This window comes from Macrobrachium nipponense, chromosome 32, assembly GCF_015104395.2.
Source record: "Macrobrachium nipponense isolate FS-2020 chromosome 32, ASM1510439v2, whole genome shotgun sequence".
Classification (NCBI taxonomy): domain Eukaryota; kingdom Metazoa; phylum Arthropoda; class Malacostraca; order Decapoda; family Palaemonidae; genus Macrobrachium; species Macrobrachium nipponense.
In genome coordinates this window covers 37,261,382-37,282,430 of record NC_061094.1, presented here as the reverse complement: position 1 = coordinate 37,282,430, position 21,049 = coordinate 37,261,382, and the positions used below count along the sequence as shown (strand labels likewise).

The window sequence follows — 21,049 nt, the reverse complement described above, 5'->3', positions numbered from 1 at the left end:
TATAAATCACAATAAATAGAAAAAATGTTACCCCTGGCCAAATTGAGCTTGATTTAAATGGTCGAAAACTGCAATTGTAAGCTAAAACTCTTGCAGTCTAGCAATATTCAATCAATTACCTTCATTTTGCAACAAAAGGGAAGTCTCTAGCACAATATTTCGATTTATGGTGAAGTTTTGAAAAAAACTTTTTTTTACGTCCACACGTTACGAATTCATGCATCATTTTGTGATAATATTTTCTTTGTGTTGCTATGATCGTTTTACAATTTGTTATATACCAACATCATCGCAATTTAGTGTACAATACAACGAAAAAAATTACTCATTAGCTTTAACCATTTTGCCCACAGCGCAATTTGTATACAATTATGTATGAAATTTTTTTTTACGCTGTCATATATTCCAATATTTATATATGATAATGCTTTTTTTTCATTTCTGATGGTTGCATACTAAACTTCAGGCAATGACAAAATAATGAGCCAAAAATGAACTCTTAATCATAAAAAATAAGCGTGCTGTGATTTAAAAAAAAAAAAACTTTTTTTCCGCTTCGGCACTAACTCCCGAACACCGCCAGCATACGAGACTCTTTGGGAAATAGCGGCTCGGCGTTTAAGGGTTAACTGGGTTTTCCATGCGATCTCTGGTTAGCAGTGCCAATCTCCAGTTAGCAGTGCCGATCTCTGGCTAACATCGTCGACATCCGGTTAACAGCACTGTTAAGAAGGTTTTTAGTGCTGTTATCACCAATTTTTGGTTTGTGGCATCGGCCAGGAATGGAATTCCCTGCCGTTAACCGGGGACTGTCTGTAGATGGTATGCAGTCACTAGTGTGTTACTGTGAGAACTTGATTGTGTCAGTGTCCTTACTACAGGTTAATTTTACTATGTCTTCAATTTCAACAACTCAAGAGCCTGAAACTTCATCCTTAATCACTGTCATTGGCCTTTGTTTCCATGACATTCTGCTGCTAAGTGGTCCTGCCCATGCACTTCCCGTGGTGCCTCCTCTGCCTAACAGTGTCCCAGAGCACTGTTGGAGGCATTTTTATCAGGTTCCCAGCAGACTTTATGTACACAAGCACTCATGATCACCCAAATGAACCCCTGATTAGTTTCTCTGTTCTTCATGTCATTCCAGTGAACAAGGCTCTCCCAACTCTAAACCCTCTCATCATTCAGGATTTTCTTTCCCATTACCAGTTCTCTCCTTGCACTTCCAAGCACAAGCTGAACCAGCACCCAAATTCCTTATCTGTGTGTGAATAATACTTTCTGTCTGCTGTATTTCCCTTTGGGTTCATCCTCTTATCACTCATTTGACATTCTGCATGTATTGCCTCGGCATGGATTTTGTCTGTCTGCCCATTTAGACACTAATCCATATCCCATTCACCTGCTACTGCTCAATCATCAGAGAGAGCCAGATTTACTTCATCCAAGGACATTTTGGTTTTTGGTGTGGTCATTTCTTCCATCCTTTAAACGTGCCCTTTCCTGCTGTATTGACAGTTATCTTAGTCATGCCTCTCCAATCCAGTGAAGATGTAAGTCCTTGATGATGAACTGTAAGTCACAAAAGGGAACCATCAAGTTACTTCTTCCTCATTCCAAAGTGTGCAGGAGGTTGGAAACTAAGTACTATAGATCTTAATCACCTCAACAGGTTTCTTAGTCAAACTCCTGCTCAAATGGAGACCATGGAGTTTGTCTAGAGATCAGTTTGCACAGGTGATTTCCTTGTTTCATTAGACCTGAGGGATGCATACGTCCACATTCTGAATCACCAACTTTCCAGGAACTTTCTCACTTGATTGGGGTGAATTATGTGACCCAGTTTCATGCACTATGACTCAGTTTGTCTAGACTAGGAAGTTACCGGTCATCGTGGTAGAACTTAGTTCTTCTGCAGGGGATGATATCATTCATGATAGTAATGGGACTGAATGTAAGGAGACTACAGTTTACTTGACATTGGTCATTGTATGCAAGGCAGTCTTAAGATGAGACATGCTATTTCTTATGCTTTCATCAAATTTAATCTTATAAGCCCTCCATCTTTACTGGCCAAGCACTAGAGGACCATGAGTATTTCTGACTTTTTAACAAAGCAAAGGATTGGAATTAAAAACTGGCGGGATTAGTATTAATCTTATACTATAAAAGAGATGGGACTTAGGATGATTGTGTCCAGGAAGACCTATGCTAGGCAATTGCTAGTTTTCTAAATGCACTTTTAATATTTCAAATTTTTCAATGTTTTAAATTATGATTTACAAGATTGTGCTATTTTGCATTCTGTAATTAATACATATAGCATAAAAAATTGCATGCACCATCTAAACAATATAAAAAAAAAAGTACCTACACCATCCAGACAATAAACCTGATCTTTTTTAGAAGGTTTAGGAATTTGAACTGTTTGTAGTTTTCATCAAAGGAATTTGCCATGCATTTTTTGTATCTTGAGCAAGTGATTAATACACAAATCGTTGTTGAGAAGTATCTGGGTTTGTTGCCTTACCAGAAGTAGATTTCCTTATGCCAAGGCAGTCTCGATGGCTACCTCTGTGTGCTATATCATGATTCAAGTCCCAAAGCAGTGACATTACATACTGTACAGTATTTAATGGCATATAAGACCTCAACCCCTCCCCCAACTCCAGAAGAGACTGTGTATTAAGAAAAAATTCAGGTGTGTTTAAGTGTGAACATTTAATGTTATAATGTTTAAAACAAAGCCAAAAGTAGTTTAGGTATACATAATAGGAACCTTTTATAATGCTCCCTTCCATTCCCCTTGCTTCTGATGGATCACTCAGACAATGTCAGTGGATTTATGAGTGCTTAAATATACAAACAAAATGAAAAGAAAAAGTTATATGTTAAATAGAAATTACAGTGAACCCTCGTTTATCGCGGTAGATAGGTTCCAAACCCGGCCGCGATAGCTGAAAATCCGCGAAGTAGGGACACCTTATTTGCGTATTTATTTAACATGTATATTCAGACTTTTAAAACCCTCCCTTTACGTAGTACTGTTAACAAACCACCCTTTAATGTACAGAACACTTAATGCATGTACTACAGTACCCTAAACTAAAACAGGCACAAATATTAAAATGTTAGAATATTAAAGTATAAAAAAATAAAGATTGTTACTGTACTCACCACGAAAGAAGTTGAGGAAAAACTTGAATGATGATGGCGATGAATTTGCTGCACAGTAGAAATGATGATGATGAAGCTGATGATGTCTTCTACTGTGCAGCCAATGATAGTATTTTACGTCTCTTCAGACGGAGGTGTCTTTTCCTGGAGCACCTCTTCAACTTCTTCCTGGGACACTTCTTCAATTTCTTCGGAAGGCATAGTAGCAGGAGGAACTGGCTCTTTTTTGTGAGGCTGGAAGAACATTGTGATCGGAAGTTGCTGCCGCTGCTTCTTTTTTCGCTCGAAGAGCATCCTGTAGGGAGTCATGTCTTGATCGATTTTGTTGCAGAATTGCAGAGAACAAACCATATCCTTGTCCCACTCTTGCGACAATTCTTTCAACTCCTTCGCAAGGTTGCAGAGCTTGGCAAGCCGTTCTAATGTTAAGCCCGTTTCTTCGACAATTTCTTGGGTCTCTTCCTGTGTTTCACTGTCTTCGTCACTGGCCGATTTCGTCAAGTCTTCGAGGTCTGCGTCAGTTAGCGGCTGGGAATGGCAGTCCAACAACTTGTCGACGTCTTCAGTCGTCATGTCACCAAACCCATCACCTCCAATTATCACAGCCAACTGCACAGATTTCCGTACTGCAGAGTGTTGAATCTCAGCAGGTGTAAATCCCTTGTCATCGTAAACAATCTGGGGCCACAACTTCTTCCAGCTCGCATTAACAGTAGCAGGTTTCATTTCTTTCAGTGCCTTCTGGATGTTCTGCAGGCACGTGGCTATTGTGTACTGCCGCCAGTACGCCCTCAAATTGAATGTTTCATCCTCATCATCTTGGGCAGCATCCACACACGCAACGAGGTCCGCCAAGGTATTCTTCGTGTAGAGGGCATTGAACGCCCTGATAACCCCCTGGTCCATCGGTTGAATTAATGACGTTGTGTTGGGTGGCAGGAACTCAACCTGAATGCCCTCATGCAACAGATCAGTTGCGTGTCCACCAGCGTTATCCATAAGGAGAAGGATCTTAAATGGCAAGCCCTTCTCTAAGAGATATTTACTGACTTGTGGGATAAAACACTGGTGGAACCAGTTGGAGGTCAGCATCTTCGTAATCCATGCTTTTGGATTATGCATCCAGTACACGGGAAGGAGATTCTTATTTTTATTTTTCAAAGCGTGAGGGTTTTTCGATTTGTAAATAAGCCCCGGCTTTAGCAAAAATCCAGCAGCATTGCCACACATCACGAGGGTAACACGATCTTTGAATGCTTTAAAGCCAGAGGCTTTGGCTTCTTCTTTGAACAGGAAAGTTCGCGACGGCATTCTCTTCCAAAACAAGCCGGTCTCATCCATATTAAACACTTGTTCGGGCTTGTATCCACCTTCAGTGATAATATTCTTAAATGTCTCATTCGCGTAAGTTTCAGCAGCGGTAGTGTCAGCGGAAGCAGCCTCGCCATGCAGGGAAACGCTTTTCAGGCCGAAGCGTTTCTGAAACTTCGCGAACCATCCTTTTGCTGGCGGAAAAACGTTGTTTCCGAGGCTGGGAATCAGTGGATGTCCCTGCTTGAGGTTCATCTAGTACATCATCTTCGTCTTCCTCAGCATGGTCGCCATCGTCGTCTTGAGGTTCCTTTGCAGCAAAATTCTCATACAAACTCAAAGCCTTGGTTCGGATGGTGTTCGTATCCAAGGCTATGTTCTTCTTCCGGCAGTCGGCAATCCAGATTGCTAAAGCACCTTCCATACGGACGATCGTTTTATTACGAGCAGTAACAACTCGCTTCGCTGACCTGCTAAAGGTGATGGCAGCCGTCTTTCTAATGTTTGCCTCGTCCTTCTTAATGTAGCGAACGGTGGATTCGTTCACTCCAAAATGGTGGGCTGCGGCCACGTAACTTCTGCCTTCTTTCAACATATCGAGAAGTGTCACCTTCTCAGCAATCGTCATCATTTTTCGGTGGCGTTTAGGCTTACTACCAGCCTTAGCAGAAGCAGAACGCTTGGGAGCCATTGCAGGGGTTAAACAGAAAGTTCAACAAAAAGTTCAACTTCAAACAGTCACGCACAGCACAGGTTAAAGTTACACAGTAACGTAGCAGCATCTACCCGGCGAGAGAGCGGCAAACAAAGTGGCCGAGAGAAGATGCTACTGGTCGGAGACAAGCCAAGCTGCTGCGGATCGGAGAAGCGGTCAAAACACCAATCACAGGCTAGATTACAAAACTTGGGAGCTGATTCGTCATCTATCAGCATTGGAACCAATCACAGTCCGTCTTACATGCTACGTAGTAGTTACAAATTCAAATATGTACTACAAGGTACTATAGATGCTTTACGTACGCTATTTTACGCTTGTTTTGTTGTAAGATACGTACGCTTATTCGAGATGTGATTTTTGCAACAAACAATATTATTGGATGCAGTAATACGTATACATACAAAAGATTCATGGAAAAGATGCACATCCATTACATTTGTAGTAGTAGCCATCAGCAGCCTTACACCATTCAAATATGACAGTCAGACTGCATCTGATTTGCGTTTCATGTTCGATTTAATTTTACTACGTATACTGAATTATCGTATGATCACATTCTCTTTTCGTGTTTTATTTCTTTCTGTACTGAATTATATGTCATATGTAATAAAATGAACCATCAGTAAGAGCAGATATTACTAATTATTAATGGAATTAACGAAATATTTGGGGTCTTCATATATCGCGGCTATTTTCGAAATTTCCGGAAAATCCGCGATATATTTCTTTTATAATATATACATACGTAATGAAAAAAGTCCGCGAAGTCGTGAATCTGCGATGGTCGAACCGCGAAGTAGCGAGGGCTCACTGTATTTTGAATTTTGTAATTTAGTATAGGATTTTCCATAAATTTAATGAATTAAAGTCGAATATATGATTTTGTTATTTAAAGGAAGAAATGTAACCTTATCCTGCATGCCTAAAATTAGACATATGCAATTTGTTAAATAGACTACCCATTAGTATGCCCCCTTCCAGATACCTCAACTTCATATACGTATTACACCACAGTGTATATTTGGAGCAAATTTTTGCAAAAAGGGGTCTTATATGCCATCAGACAGATTTCTTTCCACCAGAACAGGAATTAATAGAATTTAATCTCTGTTCCTCAATATGAATAATTTAGCCAAGTATTTGGCAGTTAATTGGTTGATTACACTACTTGAGAAGAAGTAGATTTGAGCCTCAGCAACAAGAACAAAATATTACCACAGAACAAAAAAAGGCCTCAAGCAACTTCTTTCCTCTGATGACTTTTTTAATTATTCCTTTCAAATGTGTTTTATATCATTCTAGATACACCGTATTCAAATTTTTTAGGCTTTAGTATATATTAGATGGTGTACCGCGATGCCATTCTTCTATGTAAGGTGTTCCTTTTCTCTGCTTCTCAACTGGTGCTGTTTCTGCAAAGTAGCTCTGACATTTGCCTCAGAAAAAGCATTGACATTGGTATCTCTTCAGAGTCTGGGAAAATACTGATTGTGCTGCCAACCACAAAAGACCATGGTAAACCATGAAAGATAGTTCAGTGGCGATTTAAGCAATTTATAAGTCACAGAGAAATCACAAATTCAGACAGTATCCTTCTTAACAGGAAAAGTTTACTGTACTTTGCCTTTCAGCCATGGCAGAATGCATCAAGATCTATTGTCATTCAATTGAACCAAAAGCTTTCATGTATTCATGGCAAGGAATACGTACTGGTTTTAGTCTAAAAGCCAAGTTAGCCAGATCAATGTTCTGTTCTTAGTTTAAAAGCCAAGTTAGCCAGATCTGCGACCTATTAAGTCAGCCTTATGTGAGGGTAATTAATGAAACTGCTTCAAATGTTTCCAGATTTCTGCCTCATAGTGTAAGCAGTTGAAAATCATGAATATTGTCTTTATGGATAATTCTCATACACTCTTCTTATTATTTAGAAGGAGATGGTGGACTATGACTGCCTCCCTGGGATTTCAGTCTAAGTTTCACACAAACACACTTCCCCTTGTTAATCAGTAGGCTGTTGGAAACATTTTCCTCAGGGGTGTTTAGAATGTTTTTGCAATAATTCCATTATGTTGCAGTATTCTCGATACCTAACGTAAGATTGAAATATGACTTCATTTTTAAGCTAAAATGTAGTTACTTGGAAGAAATAGGGGCTGCCATTTCTTCTTCAGTTGTATTCAAGGTATGAAAAGACTTGGAATAATGGAGATGTATTGCTATGATTCTTATAATACCCCTACATGTGCCCATTTTTCCTTAAAGTAAATTGCAAGTACCGTCCTACTTACGACCAAGTTTGGTTCCAACCAAGTGGTGTTAAGTCAGAATGGATGTAAGTCAAACCTTAGAAATTGGCCAACATACTGGGTAGGGAATAATATCAAACCTTTGCCTTATGAAGTGCCTACATAGTAATTTAATGTAATATACAATCATTATTTCAATCCTTTTACCATAATGTACTTATGCTGATATATTGTAATCATTTATGTAATGTATATTATGTACAAGTAGTCATTGAGTTACGAGATTAGGATCTTGCATGCACATTGGAAGTTGATTTTAACATATCTGTTTGCAATTCAGTCTACAGTATATGTAATACTGTATGATGCTGTTGATAGGGCAGAGTAATTCAAACTGATGCTGCATGAGATGGAGGCAGAAATGGAAAAATTTATCTAACCCAGACCTGTAAGAAAGAAAATTATAAGTAAGATAACTTATTTCTGGGCTTGGCCGTGTCACTTCGTACCTTTTAATAAAGGTGAGCGAGCCAGAATATTCTAGCATTTCCAATTTAGCGGTTCTCTGGTATTATAACAATATTTAACCTTAGAAATAGTGCTAAAGGATCCTATTTCACTGGGTGACACAGGCCCTCCGCCCAGAAATAGATTTTTCCTACGTCAAAATCCCTTTTTTGGTAGCTGCTGTGAATCCTCAAAAGAGTTGCACTCTCACTGTGCCCCCCAGGGCTCCATAAGACACACTAACCAATTACAAAGAATATTCTTGTAGTTAGTTTTGGCCAGAATATTGCTCGTTGTGACAGTGATAGCATATAAAGGACTTGCGATGGGAGGGCTCTTGTCTCCTGTCCTACATTACTGAATGGAGCTGTCCTACAGTACTGAATGGAGCTTGGTCCCTCCTTCAGTTGGAATTAAAAAGCCACTGAAGGAGACTGTTATTCGGCCTAATAATACATATAGCAATGAAAGCCAAATAGAAGCGACCATATTAATGAAAGCTATAGAAACAACCTTTCTCCAGTTTAATGGAAAATATAGTACAGCAATCATTTTATAGAACCAACAAAATATTTTATTTTATCATATGAAATAGAGTATAGGGTCAGTAAAAAGAGAAACAGGTGGCAATTCATGGCTGGGATCATTTATTTCACTTGCCTAAATTATACGAGGTTTCTCATTCACAAATGCTTTCAAACTGAAAAATCAGCTTCTGAAAGGTTTTTACTTTAGTGTTTTTTAATACACCCAAGTTTCTTCCTTATCACAATGCTTTCTGTGCATTGAATATTATTACATATTAGGTTTTCTGTGGATATGAGATGATACAGTATATACAAGTACATATACGTGTACAAACAAATATACAAGATTTATTAAGTAACTTATTACAATATATACGTGTACAAACAAATATACAAGATTTATTAAGTAACTTATTACAATATAATTACGTGTGTATATTTCCATAATTTTTCCACTTCTGAAAAGCTGATCTATGCTTCCTTTTCAGTTAGACTTTTCTCTCTGAGATTGCACATTAAGTAATCCTTAACAAAAATTTTGGACTAGTGTATTTGTATGCAGAACATTACGTATTTGGAATTGGACAGTACAGTACCGTACATACAAACATTTTGCTTAGTAGTACTGTGCGGTTATTGATTGTGCAGTGTACTACATACCTACACATTATTAGAATCCTTTTTAGCATGTCATTATTCTATTCATAATATAAAATTCATAAATTCCCTAAATTAATTCTCAAATTTTAAGTCGAAGAATATTCATTACCATATAATTGTTTGCCCATTAGTATTGGTAATAGTATTATACATCTTTATCTCAAATATTTTAATTTTCAGCAATTGATTTCACTTTTGCAAGAGCATTGGAAGGCGCTCTTATTGCATATGGTGAGGCTGGTGACTGTTTTAGTACAGCAGAGTGCCCACAAGGTGCATTTTCCATCAATCTTGCCGGAACTCCATTAGCTGTATCACCTAGAACAGATTGGTTAAGAAAAGGCAGTAATGCAGTGCACTGGATTAATAGACTGGATGTAAGTACAGTATATTGCCTTATTTATAGATCACATTATTAATATTCAACATATCTTTTATTACTACCTGTTAAAAATATTGTTAATTGAACAAGTTTTGGCTGATCTCTTTAGAGTTGTAATCCATAATTCTGTCAGTTCTTAGTTTTATAATAAGTAAACATCATTTTTTTAACAGGACAACCAAAGGATCTTGGGTCGTTGCGGTGGTTATTGTGGAACATGTGCTCCTGACCCTTCATCTGGGCTTAAGCTACATCTACGAGATGGCTGAAAGGAAGTGTAGAAAGAACCAAATGATAAGCTTACCTTTAAGGAGTGTAGCTGAAAGCCGTGATTCTGAAGTGATTCCCCTTCTGGATTTTATGAAAATCTCCAGAACACACTTCAGTATGGAAAAAAAAAGAGATATCTGCTGGTACAAAGGTGGACATACCAGTCATTAGTAGTGGAGACCCACCCAAAAAATATTAATAGATGATGGACCTGCCCCTTTAATTCCTTAGTTTCGTAACTTTCTCTTTAATCATGGAGTGTCACTACCTCGTGTCTGCCCATCATCACCACCTCTATTGCATTTCCTGCAGACATCAGTACTCTCTTTAAGGGTGGTGTGGTAACAGGAACAAAAGTGGATTTTTTTTTATTACATATCCCTGACACCTAGCCCTTGTTGTAGGTGAGCAGTATCAGATAGTATCTACCTAAATGTAACTTACATAACATGAAATTTTGTAGTTACTACGCCAGCTAAATTTGCTAGATTTGTTTCTTTTTCTATGGAAGACTGAGCTTGGGGACCAAAAATATGCTATGTCTATAAGCAGTCAGGTGATGACTTGCATCAAACGAATTTTGAGACCTCACAGTGAAATCTGTAAGGGTTAATATCAGTAAGCTTCTAGTCAGATCCAATCAAATAATCCTGACCTTCGATTCCTCTTTTTGGTACATGGCATAAGTATCTTATACATAGCTATGATTATTACTACTTTTGTCTGTTTTGTTTTGAGCAGCGCCTGTTTCTGACATAATGCTTACCAGTAAGTTGTTTTTTATTTCTCTCCTGTTGGGTGCTGTTGCATTATATTCTTATTTATCTCTACCATATATTTGGTAAGCCCTATTTTTTAATTGAATAATCTAATTTCACAGATAAATCAACTTCTGATTCCTTTATTTCCTCAAGTTTAGTTATCATGCTTGCACCTTGGCAATTTCATCCATGAACTTAAGCCTAAATGTTGTGTTGAGATCTTATGGGTGTGGTTATTTGGAAATTTGTTTGTCTTCAAAAGCCATCTGCAATGTTATTTTCACATTTTTTGCAGGTGTGGTTTGGGGACAGCAGCTATCAAAATTGGCACACCTTGATAGTGTGAGGACTATATTGTGGCCTTAAGTGATTCAAGTCACCAAGTAACTTCTCCCTTTCTTTTGTTGTTCATCCATTAATTGCTGTTTTCTCTTTTATCTAGAAATTTTACTTTCTTTGAGCTCTTTCCACCCCTCCAACTTTCATTGTTACAATTTTGTGTATATTTTCTCTTGCCGGCCATTGTACGATAGCTGAACTTTTGTACTGTTTTGATTGGGCAGCCTAGATGTGAAGTTTACCACAATCCTTCCACCACTCTATTCCTCAACAAAGCCTTACTTAGAAGAGGATCATGGCCAAAGGCTCCTGTCAGGTCATGACAGTTATCCTACGTCACTTTCCATTTAAAGACCTCAAGTCCATTTTTATCCCTAGGCAATGAAGCATCACTCTTTTAGACTGTAACCTCTCCAGTGAAGTGTCCTCTACTGCTGTTTGTCCAGATGATATTAACTCCAAGATTTATCTGGGAACCTCATTCAATAATAACTTCTGATTTAGTAATGTACAAGCGTTAAAGAATAGGATAGACAAACTTATCTGCTTATTACTTGACAAGGAAATAAACAGTGACATCCCACTGTGGAGGAGCCTAGCCTTGTTTAAGGTGATATGCAATCTGTATAGTGCTGGAATTGAAGATGATAATGGCTACAAATTTAAGTGGCTGGATATGGCTCAGGGTTCAAAGTGTGTCTGCTCTTGACTGACAAGATTGCAGATTAAAATATTGGACAGGACTGCTTTCCCAGTCACTCCCTGATAATTCCAAGGTTTCCTGACACTTACCTTTGCAGCATCTTGCTCAACAAAATTGTTCACAATCTTTCATATAACTTTCTAAGATTGTTGTTCGTCGTATCTCACCAATGATATTTCCTCAATCTTGGAATATTTAGTTTAAAAGAGAATATGAGTGATTTGAAGCATTTATCTCCATCCTAGAACCAACATATTTATTATATTCATGTCAGATGAAGTCATTATGGTCTTTCTTTTGGTCTTTATTGGTTAACCCACCATCTAGATGGTCCCCGTGCTGTTGCTAGTACTACATATTTGTATGCTATTACTTCCATTTTGTGCATCCTTGTACTTTTAGCTCATGTTTGGATAAGGTATCTAGGTAGTTTCCCTTTACCTGTTGACCTGCTTTCAGGGTCTTTATTCATTCTTATATGAGATTGATTTAGAGAGTTGGTAAATCTTAAAAAACTTACTGTACAATGAATGAGTACCTATCTGCCTTATAACAAAAGCCATGGTGAGCTTATGTTGCTCTAGGTTTATTTATTCCTTGTTTTCATAACTCATACTCTTTTTTTAGGCTTTTTATGATTATGTAAGAAGTACTTCTTCTATTCCGGCAGTTTCTTCACATCAGTTATTACCGTGACGTTTTCATTATGGAAGCTTTTAATCTATTGCTAATAAGTCATTACATATTGCATTCTCATTCTTTTTTTGATATTTTGTTGTTTTTCATAAAATACTTTTATTTCTTAAACACTTCATTTCTTGACTCAATACGTACATAATAATCATAAGCATCATCTTTACTCATCATCCTAGTCTTGTATTAATTCTGTATTCACTGCCATGTGATAGTTTTTCTGCTAGTTTAGTTAATTATCCAGTATTATTCTTTGAGAGGTGAAATGTGCTTGTGCATCTCTTTAGGGCTTGTCAGATTTGATAAAGTATGTTACCCAGTTATTGGATGTCAAGATCATGAGCTCAGAATTATTATCATAACTAGTGGTACTGTTCTTGGCTACTTATTTCAGAAAGTTAGTTTTCTCCCACTGTATTAATAAAATTTATTTTTAAGAGGCAGGTCTGTCATCAACTAAAGAAACAGGTCCTTTGAAAAATCTCCAAAATGCTGAGCAAAAAATAATGTGAATCTGTCCTTGTCTCAGGTTAGTAAGATATGAAAAAAAAAGAACAGAATGAAATGTCTATTTGACTAATCTTACCTAATGTGTACTACAGTATCTAAATTACATACAGTGTTCTTAATGAAGAATACTAATCATTATTTACAGTATATTTTCTCCTTGCCAAAAGACAATTATACATCAGGATCCTGAAAGTTCACCTGGATACTTAGCCAGAAACACAATAAGAAAAGAAACCAAATACTTCAACACTGCCATAATATTTTACTTAAGCTACAGTAAAATGTGTACAGGAAAAGGAAAATACGAAGTGCCATACTGAAGCTCTCTAATATAACATTTAAGTTTTGTGCTATATTGACACCATTGTGCCTCAGTAATTTCAGGTGTGCATTGCATTTAGAATAACTGGATGGCACAAGGACCCACAGCCCACCGAAAAAAGTGTATTGATGATCTCAATCATAGAATTTAAGCAATGGGATTAAAAATATGTGTTTTCATCCTATTGCCTATCATTGTTTATTGTCCAGATTCCACCATTCTGTGCTATGCATACAAGATACATTATGAAGAATTTTGGATGGATTCAGGCATAAGTAGTGTTCATAGGTAGTGCTACTTGTGTTATTTATTAGTGATATTCCAAGACTGTCATTTTTTCTTACAGCAAATTTATTAATGGTGCAAGTGTATGTGATGTTGCTCCAAATATCATTGCAGACTTTCACTTTTTATTTTAATTCTATAACCATGTAAATGCATATTGGACCAGAATCTCACTTACATAAAGCCACTAAAGGCTGTTCAATATTAACTTTGTATTGTTGCCATCTCCAACTGCATATACTGTATCAATGTGCTTTTTCCCTTAAATATGTCAGAACATTTATTGCCTATTTTCTTGATGCGGGTATCATCAGTAGAAGGTGTAGGTGATCAATATACACAAGTTAAATCATATGTAGTATTTGTAAGCATAATGAACTGCATCAGTTCAACTTTTCTTATTACTGTATCATTATGTCTGTTAAAGAATTATGTGAAAATTTTTTTTATAGAGATGGTTTGATGAAGGATTACAAATAGTGTTTATATGACATGAAATGTTTTTTTAAAAGACAAGGATTTTCAGAAAAATTAAATATGCAATGTTACTCTAAAAATGTTAATTGAATCTAGAAAATTTTTTCTCATATAACCATTATTTGTCATTGTGTATAAACATTGAATACTCTAAAATTATATATTCTACTTTCCCTTACTCAGTGATTCCACAAGTTCTAGGTTATGCATAATGACTGTGAAAACAAAGTTTAATGCCCCCCGTGAATAGTTAGAACCCGCGAATAGTTGGAACCCCTATAAAAGTGCTTAAAACCTCCTATTTTGTTAGTTATAATTCAAGAAAAACCCACTAAAAATTTTTATAAATGGTTTCTTAATAGTTTTATCAAAATAAAGTGCATTTTATGATGAAATTGATGAAATAAACAAGAATTTGTGGATATTTTTCATAAAAAATACTGCGCATAGACTAATTTTCCGCGAATAATGTGGGGAATTGTTCCTGAGAGAAATACGCGAATGCGTGAGTCAGCAAATCCAGAGAACACGAATACGGGGGTCCACTGTACATTATTTTGAGTTTTTGTATGCAAATATTTCCACTAATTGATGATTAATTGGTGAAAAATACATTAATAATCATATAAAGGACAGTAATCTATCAAAACTTTGATTGACTTAATGCCAAACCAAAAATATCACTCAGCATCTCCTTAAATGATGTGAAGCGGGAATCAGACACTACGTTGAATCTTGAACGGACTATCAGTTTGGAAAATATGTGCTTGGTGTTGTACATAGCTGTGAATCTGAGAAAAAAATCTGTGCCTCAAGATTTTTACCTAGATTGTGTGAATTTGTTTGTGCACATAAATAAGTAGTTTCATGGTAATAATTCTTTATATCGCGGTATACTGTACATATCATATTACCCACCGTTGAAGAATATAATTTCTTTGTGAATATTATAGGCTGCACCAGTGCAGTCTTTAACTGAGGTACTATAGTTTTATGAGATCTTTCTCAGGATGTCCAGTCTGATGATACCTTTCTTGATTTATGGTGATGTTCAGTATCCATGTTTGCTTATATGTAATTATAACATGTATCAACTATCTTCACTCTGATATTCATTTGGCAAGATTATCTTCTCCTTTCATCCATCCACTTTTACTAGTCTGTATGCAGTGTTAATATCAACAGCTCTCATTGTCCAAGTAGCATGATACACCTGCAATGGTGTTAATCTTTGAATACTTATGATGGGAAAAAAGCTAGTTAAGATTATCACTTTTTACCGTTTCTAATTGTTTCACTGCCATTTTTATGCATATAGTGTAAGTAGTATGTACTAAGTTGAAACCACACACAATTTCACTTGTGTTTGCTGTGTAAAGTTCACTGCCTTCAAGTTTGTAAAGTTGTACCTAGAAAAATATTTCTCAGTAGAATCTTACATCAATAATTTAGCTATATTTTGTATAATATTTATACATAACTGTAAATACATGTTATCTTCAAAATATAAGAAAGAAATATCAAAGAGGTAAGAGGAATGTGTGTCAGTTGATACTGGTTCTGTTTTGTGCTCTTTATTGTGTACAAAGTCATATTACTGTTGCATCAATTTTTTTTACATATGTCCCTTATTATTAATAAAACAATGGCCTGATTAGCATAAGCAGTGATATTACCATACTTGTCATTTAAAATGTAGGAACAGTAGGTAAAAAAAGAGCAAAACTGGAAAACTGAGTTTAGGGGAAAAGTAATAAAAGTAAGAAAATGCCTTTAAAACCATAGAAATTTTTAAAACTTGGGTGTGTTTGTAAGCTGATATGCCTACTACTTTGATGCCTGTGTTATCAGAAAATCATGAATGAAAACAATTATATAGGGGAGAAAAATTTATATAATTTGTAGTGCCACCTAGAACACCAACACATCAGCTATATCTCATAGTATTATTATTTGAATTTCATCTTACCTCTTCTCATCAGCATCTCCACTTTTTTTATACTTATTCTGTATTTCACCAGTATCATACTTTATTACAAGGATATTAGTCCAGATAACTTATTTATTGATCTACTCAGCAATGTCCTTTTCAAGCTTTTCATTAAATGTTCTAAAAATCTTCCATGTGGACTTTGTTGCTTGACCAGTTTTGTTAATTTTTCATTGCATATTGATTTTAGGTTTAATTTCCATATAGGTACATGTACCTATTTGCATCATGTTATTCATTTTCATATGAAAATATTTTTCTCACAGGTATTTTCCTTTCAGCTTGTGTTATTTAATATGAGAGCACTTTTACACTAATATTATACAGGGAATTTAATTTTATACATTGAATATTCTCCATTTATGATTGAGATTTGATGCATTTGAAGCAAATAACTAAATTTGTAAAGTATAATGATCATTTTATCATTTTTTATTAGTAATAGTTTATCCATTATAACCTTATGTTTTATTCTACCATTCCAGTCTAGATCTTCTCTCTCTTATTTTATAGAAAAGCTAGTGTTTAGTTGTTATAAAGTTGTATATATATATATATATATAATATTTTGTAAATACTGTATTTGTATATATTAATGTTAGCATTATAGTAAGGCCTTGATAACTTGGAATATATGGGATTGAATCCTTTCCAAGATAGGTTATCCACATCATCTCAGGTTTTTTAAAAAGATTAATCAACTTTAAATGTGTTCTGAAACAGCCATATGTTTGTCAAAGCCCTAAACTAAAACATATTAAACAGTTAGTAATCATCAGTTGTAAGACAAATGTATGCCATCAAAACCATTGCTTGATGCAATAAACAGACAAAAAATAATGAAATTCACAAGTAACCTATGCACGGACATGTAATACACTTGTAGCCTACATTCACTGTTTGTCTATGTATTATACATGTTTATTATGAATCTCACAAACAATTCCTCAATAAACATCAGTACACCAACGCTATACATTCATAAAAAGATCAATGCAGTACATGTTTTATCAAAATTTGTACAGTATGTCCTGTAAAATGTGATCATGTTTGGGTGTGCACAGCATTACAACTGGTCCTAATCATCACTGATCTCCTCAAGTGTGTCACCTATTTTAGAAACATTGGCTACAATATTCTCTTCATACTTTTAACAAGAGCCTCTTTCATTGCTAGTTAGATAACATTATTCTCTTCGTTACCTCCTCCTCACCACCACAGTTCAGGAGGTGCACAAAGTTGACAGGACAAAAGCTAGTATTATCAATGAGCCTATTCTAAGCTTTTGTGAGTGTTATGACCCTTGGGCATTGCCACACTTTCCTTCAGTTATAATCAGCCTTAATTGGTGGTGTTTACCATAAAGTTCTCTAGTGTGCACGCAACCCTTTTATTCTCAATTTCCTCCTCTACATCATCATTGACTATTACTGTCATCACCACTAAGTATTTCACTTGATATTTAAACCAATAGACTCATTTGCAGGCCTCTATCACACCTTGGTCCTTAGGTTGGATTAAGGAAGTTGAATGGGCAGGCAGAACTACAGCCTTGTCACCCTTGTGGCCAACTAGTAGTTTATTTCCAGAGGGTTGGTGGAAACAGTCTTTCAGAAGAGTATCTTTTGCAGGCTCTGTTTTGGCTAGTCCCCCTGGTGTTTTTTTTTTCTTTTTACACTGAAAACCAAATTATATGTATCACAAGATAATAGCAAAATATATTTGATGAGGAACATGATTTGTATGCCCTCCCTATCACTACAAGATACAGATGACATAAGACTTTCATCACCACAAACCATGCCCAAGAAGCAGTCCTTACCCATCCCCTATCTAGCCTGCCAATTTCATGTGTATGAGCCCAGATGTTCAGAGCTGGTGCATTTTTTATTCATTATCTGTGACTTCCTCCAGTATACCTTTCATCATGTCCATGCTTTTTCTGATGGTTCAGCCTTGGCCATAGAAACTCTGAATCCTCTGTGATGCATGTTAGCCACTTTTGGAAAGGTACTAATGATGCCTTATTATTATAATTAAAACACTCCTATTCATTAGGCTGTTATAAGTTTTGAAGTTTAAGAATGTTTCTCTGTTTTTGTCTGAGTTACTTTTCACCATCAGTATCTTTCACAATATTTCAAAAATTTTCAGTATGAAAAATAGTGCCAACCCTCTTGTGAAATCCCTTGTACACGAGTTCATGAAGAAACAGTACCATCATCAATATGCTTCAGCTTTTTCACTGTGATGGGAATGCTCAAGGACCTCAATTTCATGCCATTACTGTTAGGCCTTTGTATAGTATATGCCACCATGCAATAGCTGTTATTCAGTAAAACACAAGCACTAAAAAGTAATATAATATATTAGTCGATTTCTTACTTGATTTGCTTAAGAAACTAAAGTGCTAAATGTAGATCAGTAAGTTTTGTAAAATAATAAGAAATGACTGTGTGGCAGTTCATTTCAGCCTGCCTCAGTTCAGTATGTGTGTGGTTTTATCTGTGAAACCCTACAAGTAATTATGAAAGTGGCCAGTAGAACACAAGAATCTAGTGGCAAAGCAGTCATAAAGCAAGAATCCAGTGGCAACTAAATAAAGCTGAAAATGGTACAGAATTATGGAGGTCAAAGGTAACTTTCCAAAGCTTTTAAGTAGTATAACTTTTAGTTGTCTTTTGTGAAAATTATTGTGAAAGACCTGCCCATATAAGTCAACACAGAAAAGGAAGTGCAACAACAATAACCCTGAAATGTGGAGGGGAAATAAGTGAGGAAAGGAGTCCTTACTCATTTGTATGGAAGAGGAGATGCAACACCTATTAAGTATGCTAACAATTTTGATATAAAAGTAAAGTTTCCAGGCAGCGTGCAAACATTCAAGGCAAGCTGGAGTTGGTTTCTTTTAAGAATTTTGTGGGGTTGCACAATATAAAAATAACCTGCCCATCTAAAAGTAATTTGCTGTAAGTTTTTATTGCTCAGCAAGGTATTCTTCCCATTTTGGTGACATCAATCAAAAGTTAAAATGGTCTGCCTCCCCCGCCAAGAATGTAGTCATGCAAGAATACTAAGTTAATTAATGTTAAGTTATTATTTCACATTACGTATTACAATACAGTTTTATTATGATCAGTGGTACACATATTAGTGTATTCTTGCAGTACTGTACTTATTATGTATTACTTCTACAATTAAAATTTTATGTACTATAGTATACAGTAACACAGAATAGCTAAAGCATTAGATATTGCAATAGGCAGTAATGATCGTTTAATACAGTAGCTTGCTTTTTATTGCATGTGCTACTCATATGCAGTAACATTTGCTGTATATAATAATGTACATAAATTTGAATTACATTGTGGTGTAGAAACTTCAATTAATTCAAGTAAGATTGAGTTTTCACACAAGGAAATTGTGGCACCCACACTTACAGTGTCCAGCTTTAAAGTGAGGCACAAGTCCTGTATCCTGTAGCATGCTATCTGTATCTGGAAGATAACTGACCTACCCCAAACACTTTCTTAACTTCTACCACTGAAAATTTTTCCTGTCTCATATTGTTTTGTGATAATCAGAAATAGATGTGTTAAAAAGTAATTTTATATTTTTGCTAGTTATATGAACTTGCCTTTAATACACTTAAACCCACCTCAACTGCCCTACAGCTGAAGGAATAGTGGCTAGTCAGTTTACTAGCTTGTTACTAAGTTCAGTGACCAATTCTAGCTGGCACTAAAGGATAGTCCAATTTAAAAGACTGGTTAGTATACCTAGGGAAAATACAAATTACATTTAAGATTTGTTATATGTCTGAGATAACAAGACCTTACTCTATAATGTCAATGTTCATCTAGTCAAACTCAATATGTTTTTGTAGTTAGCTAGGAATCTTTTTTTATATTTTTGTTAGTTCTGTAGCAATAATTTCCAAGAATACTGATACTGTATTGGTTTAAATTCTTTGACTATGATAACTCCTGTTACAAGTGTGTCTGTGTCATGTCTTGTGTTCACAGAAAAGAAAATTGTAATAAAGTATAGTATGATACATGCATATTTAATAGCAATCACTATATTGATCAGTAATACGTTTTATGAAATAATCATTATTCTTGGAATCAGATTCGATCAGTGAGCTTGCTGCCAGTCATGAGACATCATGAACTTTATGAATAAAACTGTAAAAGTATTGTATAAAGCTCATTTGCTTCTTTTTATTTTATTACTAAAGATGTCTAATTTCCCATGTTATGTCAATACTGATTCTTTGTATATAGATACCACCACACATGTATAGATTTGTGTATGGTTGTAAGACGGTGTACGTAATTTATTAATAAAATAATGTTTAAATGATTATTTTTTTGTGTTATTTGTAATTCTCTTCAACTGTTTCAAATCGTTAATACTGCATGAGCTGTAGAGTGCATAGTAGCGGATACAGTAAGATTACAGTACAGGCAGTCCATGGTTAATGGCAGACTCGGTTATCGGCGATCCAGTTTTATGGGGCTTGTCTAGTGCCATAAGATTAGCAATTTATGGCACCATAACAGGACGAGTTCCAGTTATCGGCGCCATAAGGGTTCTAATGTTGCCGATAACTGGTTATCGGCGCCATAAGCCCCATTATGGCGCCATAAATCACTGAGTTTTGGTTAATAGCAGTATTTGCATATCGACACCCCCAGGAATAGAACCCCCACCAATAACTGGGAACTGCCTGTAGTAGTATTAGTATACCCAATGGTTCTCTTATCTGACACATTTGTGAAGAGGAAATCGACATCAAGGGAATCTATAAAGCCTTGGGCACACATTTGCAATTTCAGACAGCGACTGTCATAAAGGCTGGTTTTAGCAATCAATCTCCTATAGTCACAGGGCTTGGGCTCCTCAAAAAAAAAATGTCAGCTGATATCGACTCCATGACGACTTCTGCAAGGAACCATTACAACAGCATTGCAGAAGTCGAGATGACATTTCGCATTTATGTAGATGTATGTGCAAGTCACCGATGATTTAGGCCATACCCACATTTAACTGTTTTTACAGGACTGCCCCCTCATTATGGGACCACCTTGACGTGGTGAGGGGATTCTCGAACCTCAGGAATTTCTTCCCAGGTTCGAAACCAAGCGTCCCATATGACATTATATATT

At 36.0% G+C, this 21,049-nt stretch overlaps 1 protein-coding gene across 4 annotated transcripts in view; it reads left to right on the top strand.

Annotated features, from left to right (window-relative positions):
• The window catches only part of LOC135207346 (A disintegrin and metalloproteinase with thrombospondin motifs 9-like), a 730,481-nt gene extending 710,235 nt beyond the window's left edge, over positions 1–20,246 (top strand). For 3 of the 4 annotated variants that reach the window (XM_064239075.1, XM_064239073.1, XM_064239072.1), the window contains 2 exons: positions 9,327–9,523; positions 9,702–20,246. In XM_064239075.1, coding sequence (XP_064095145.1) covers positions 9,327–9,523; positions 9,702–9,797 — 293 coding nt within the window. In that variant the 3' untranslated portion in view covers positions 9,798–20,246. Of the gene's footprint in view, positions 1–9,326; positions 9,524–9,701 lie in introns of those variants that run through there. The other variant, XM_064239074.1, reaches the window with a different exon arrangement.
• The last annotated feature ends 803 nt before the right edge of the window (positions 20,247–21,049 follow it).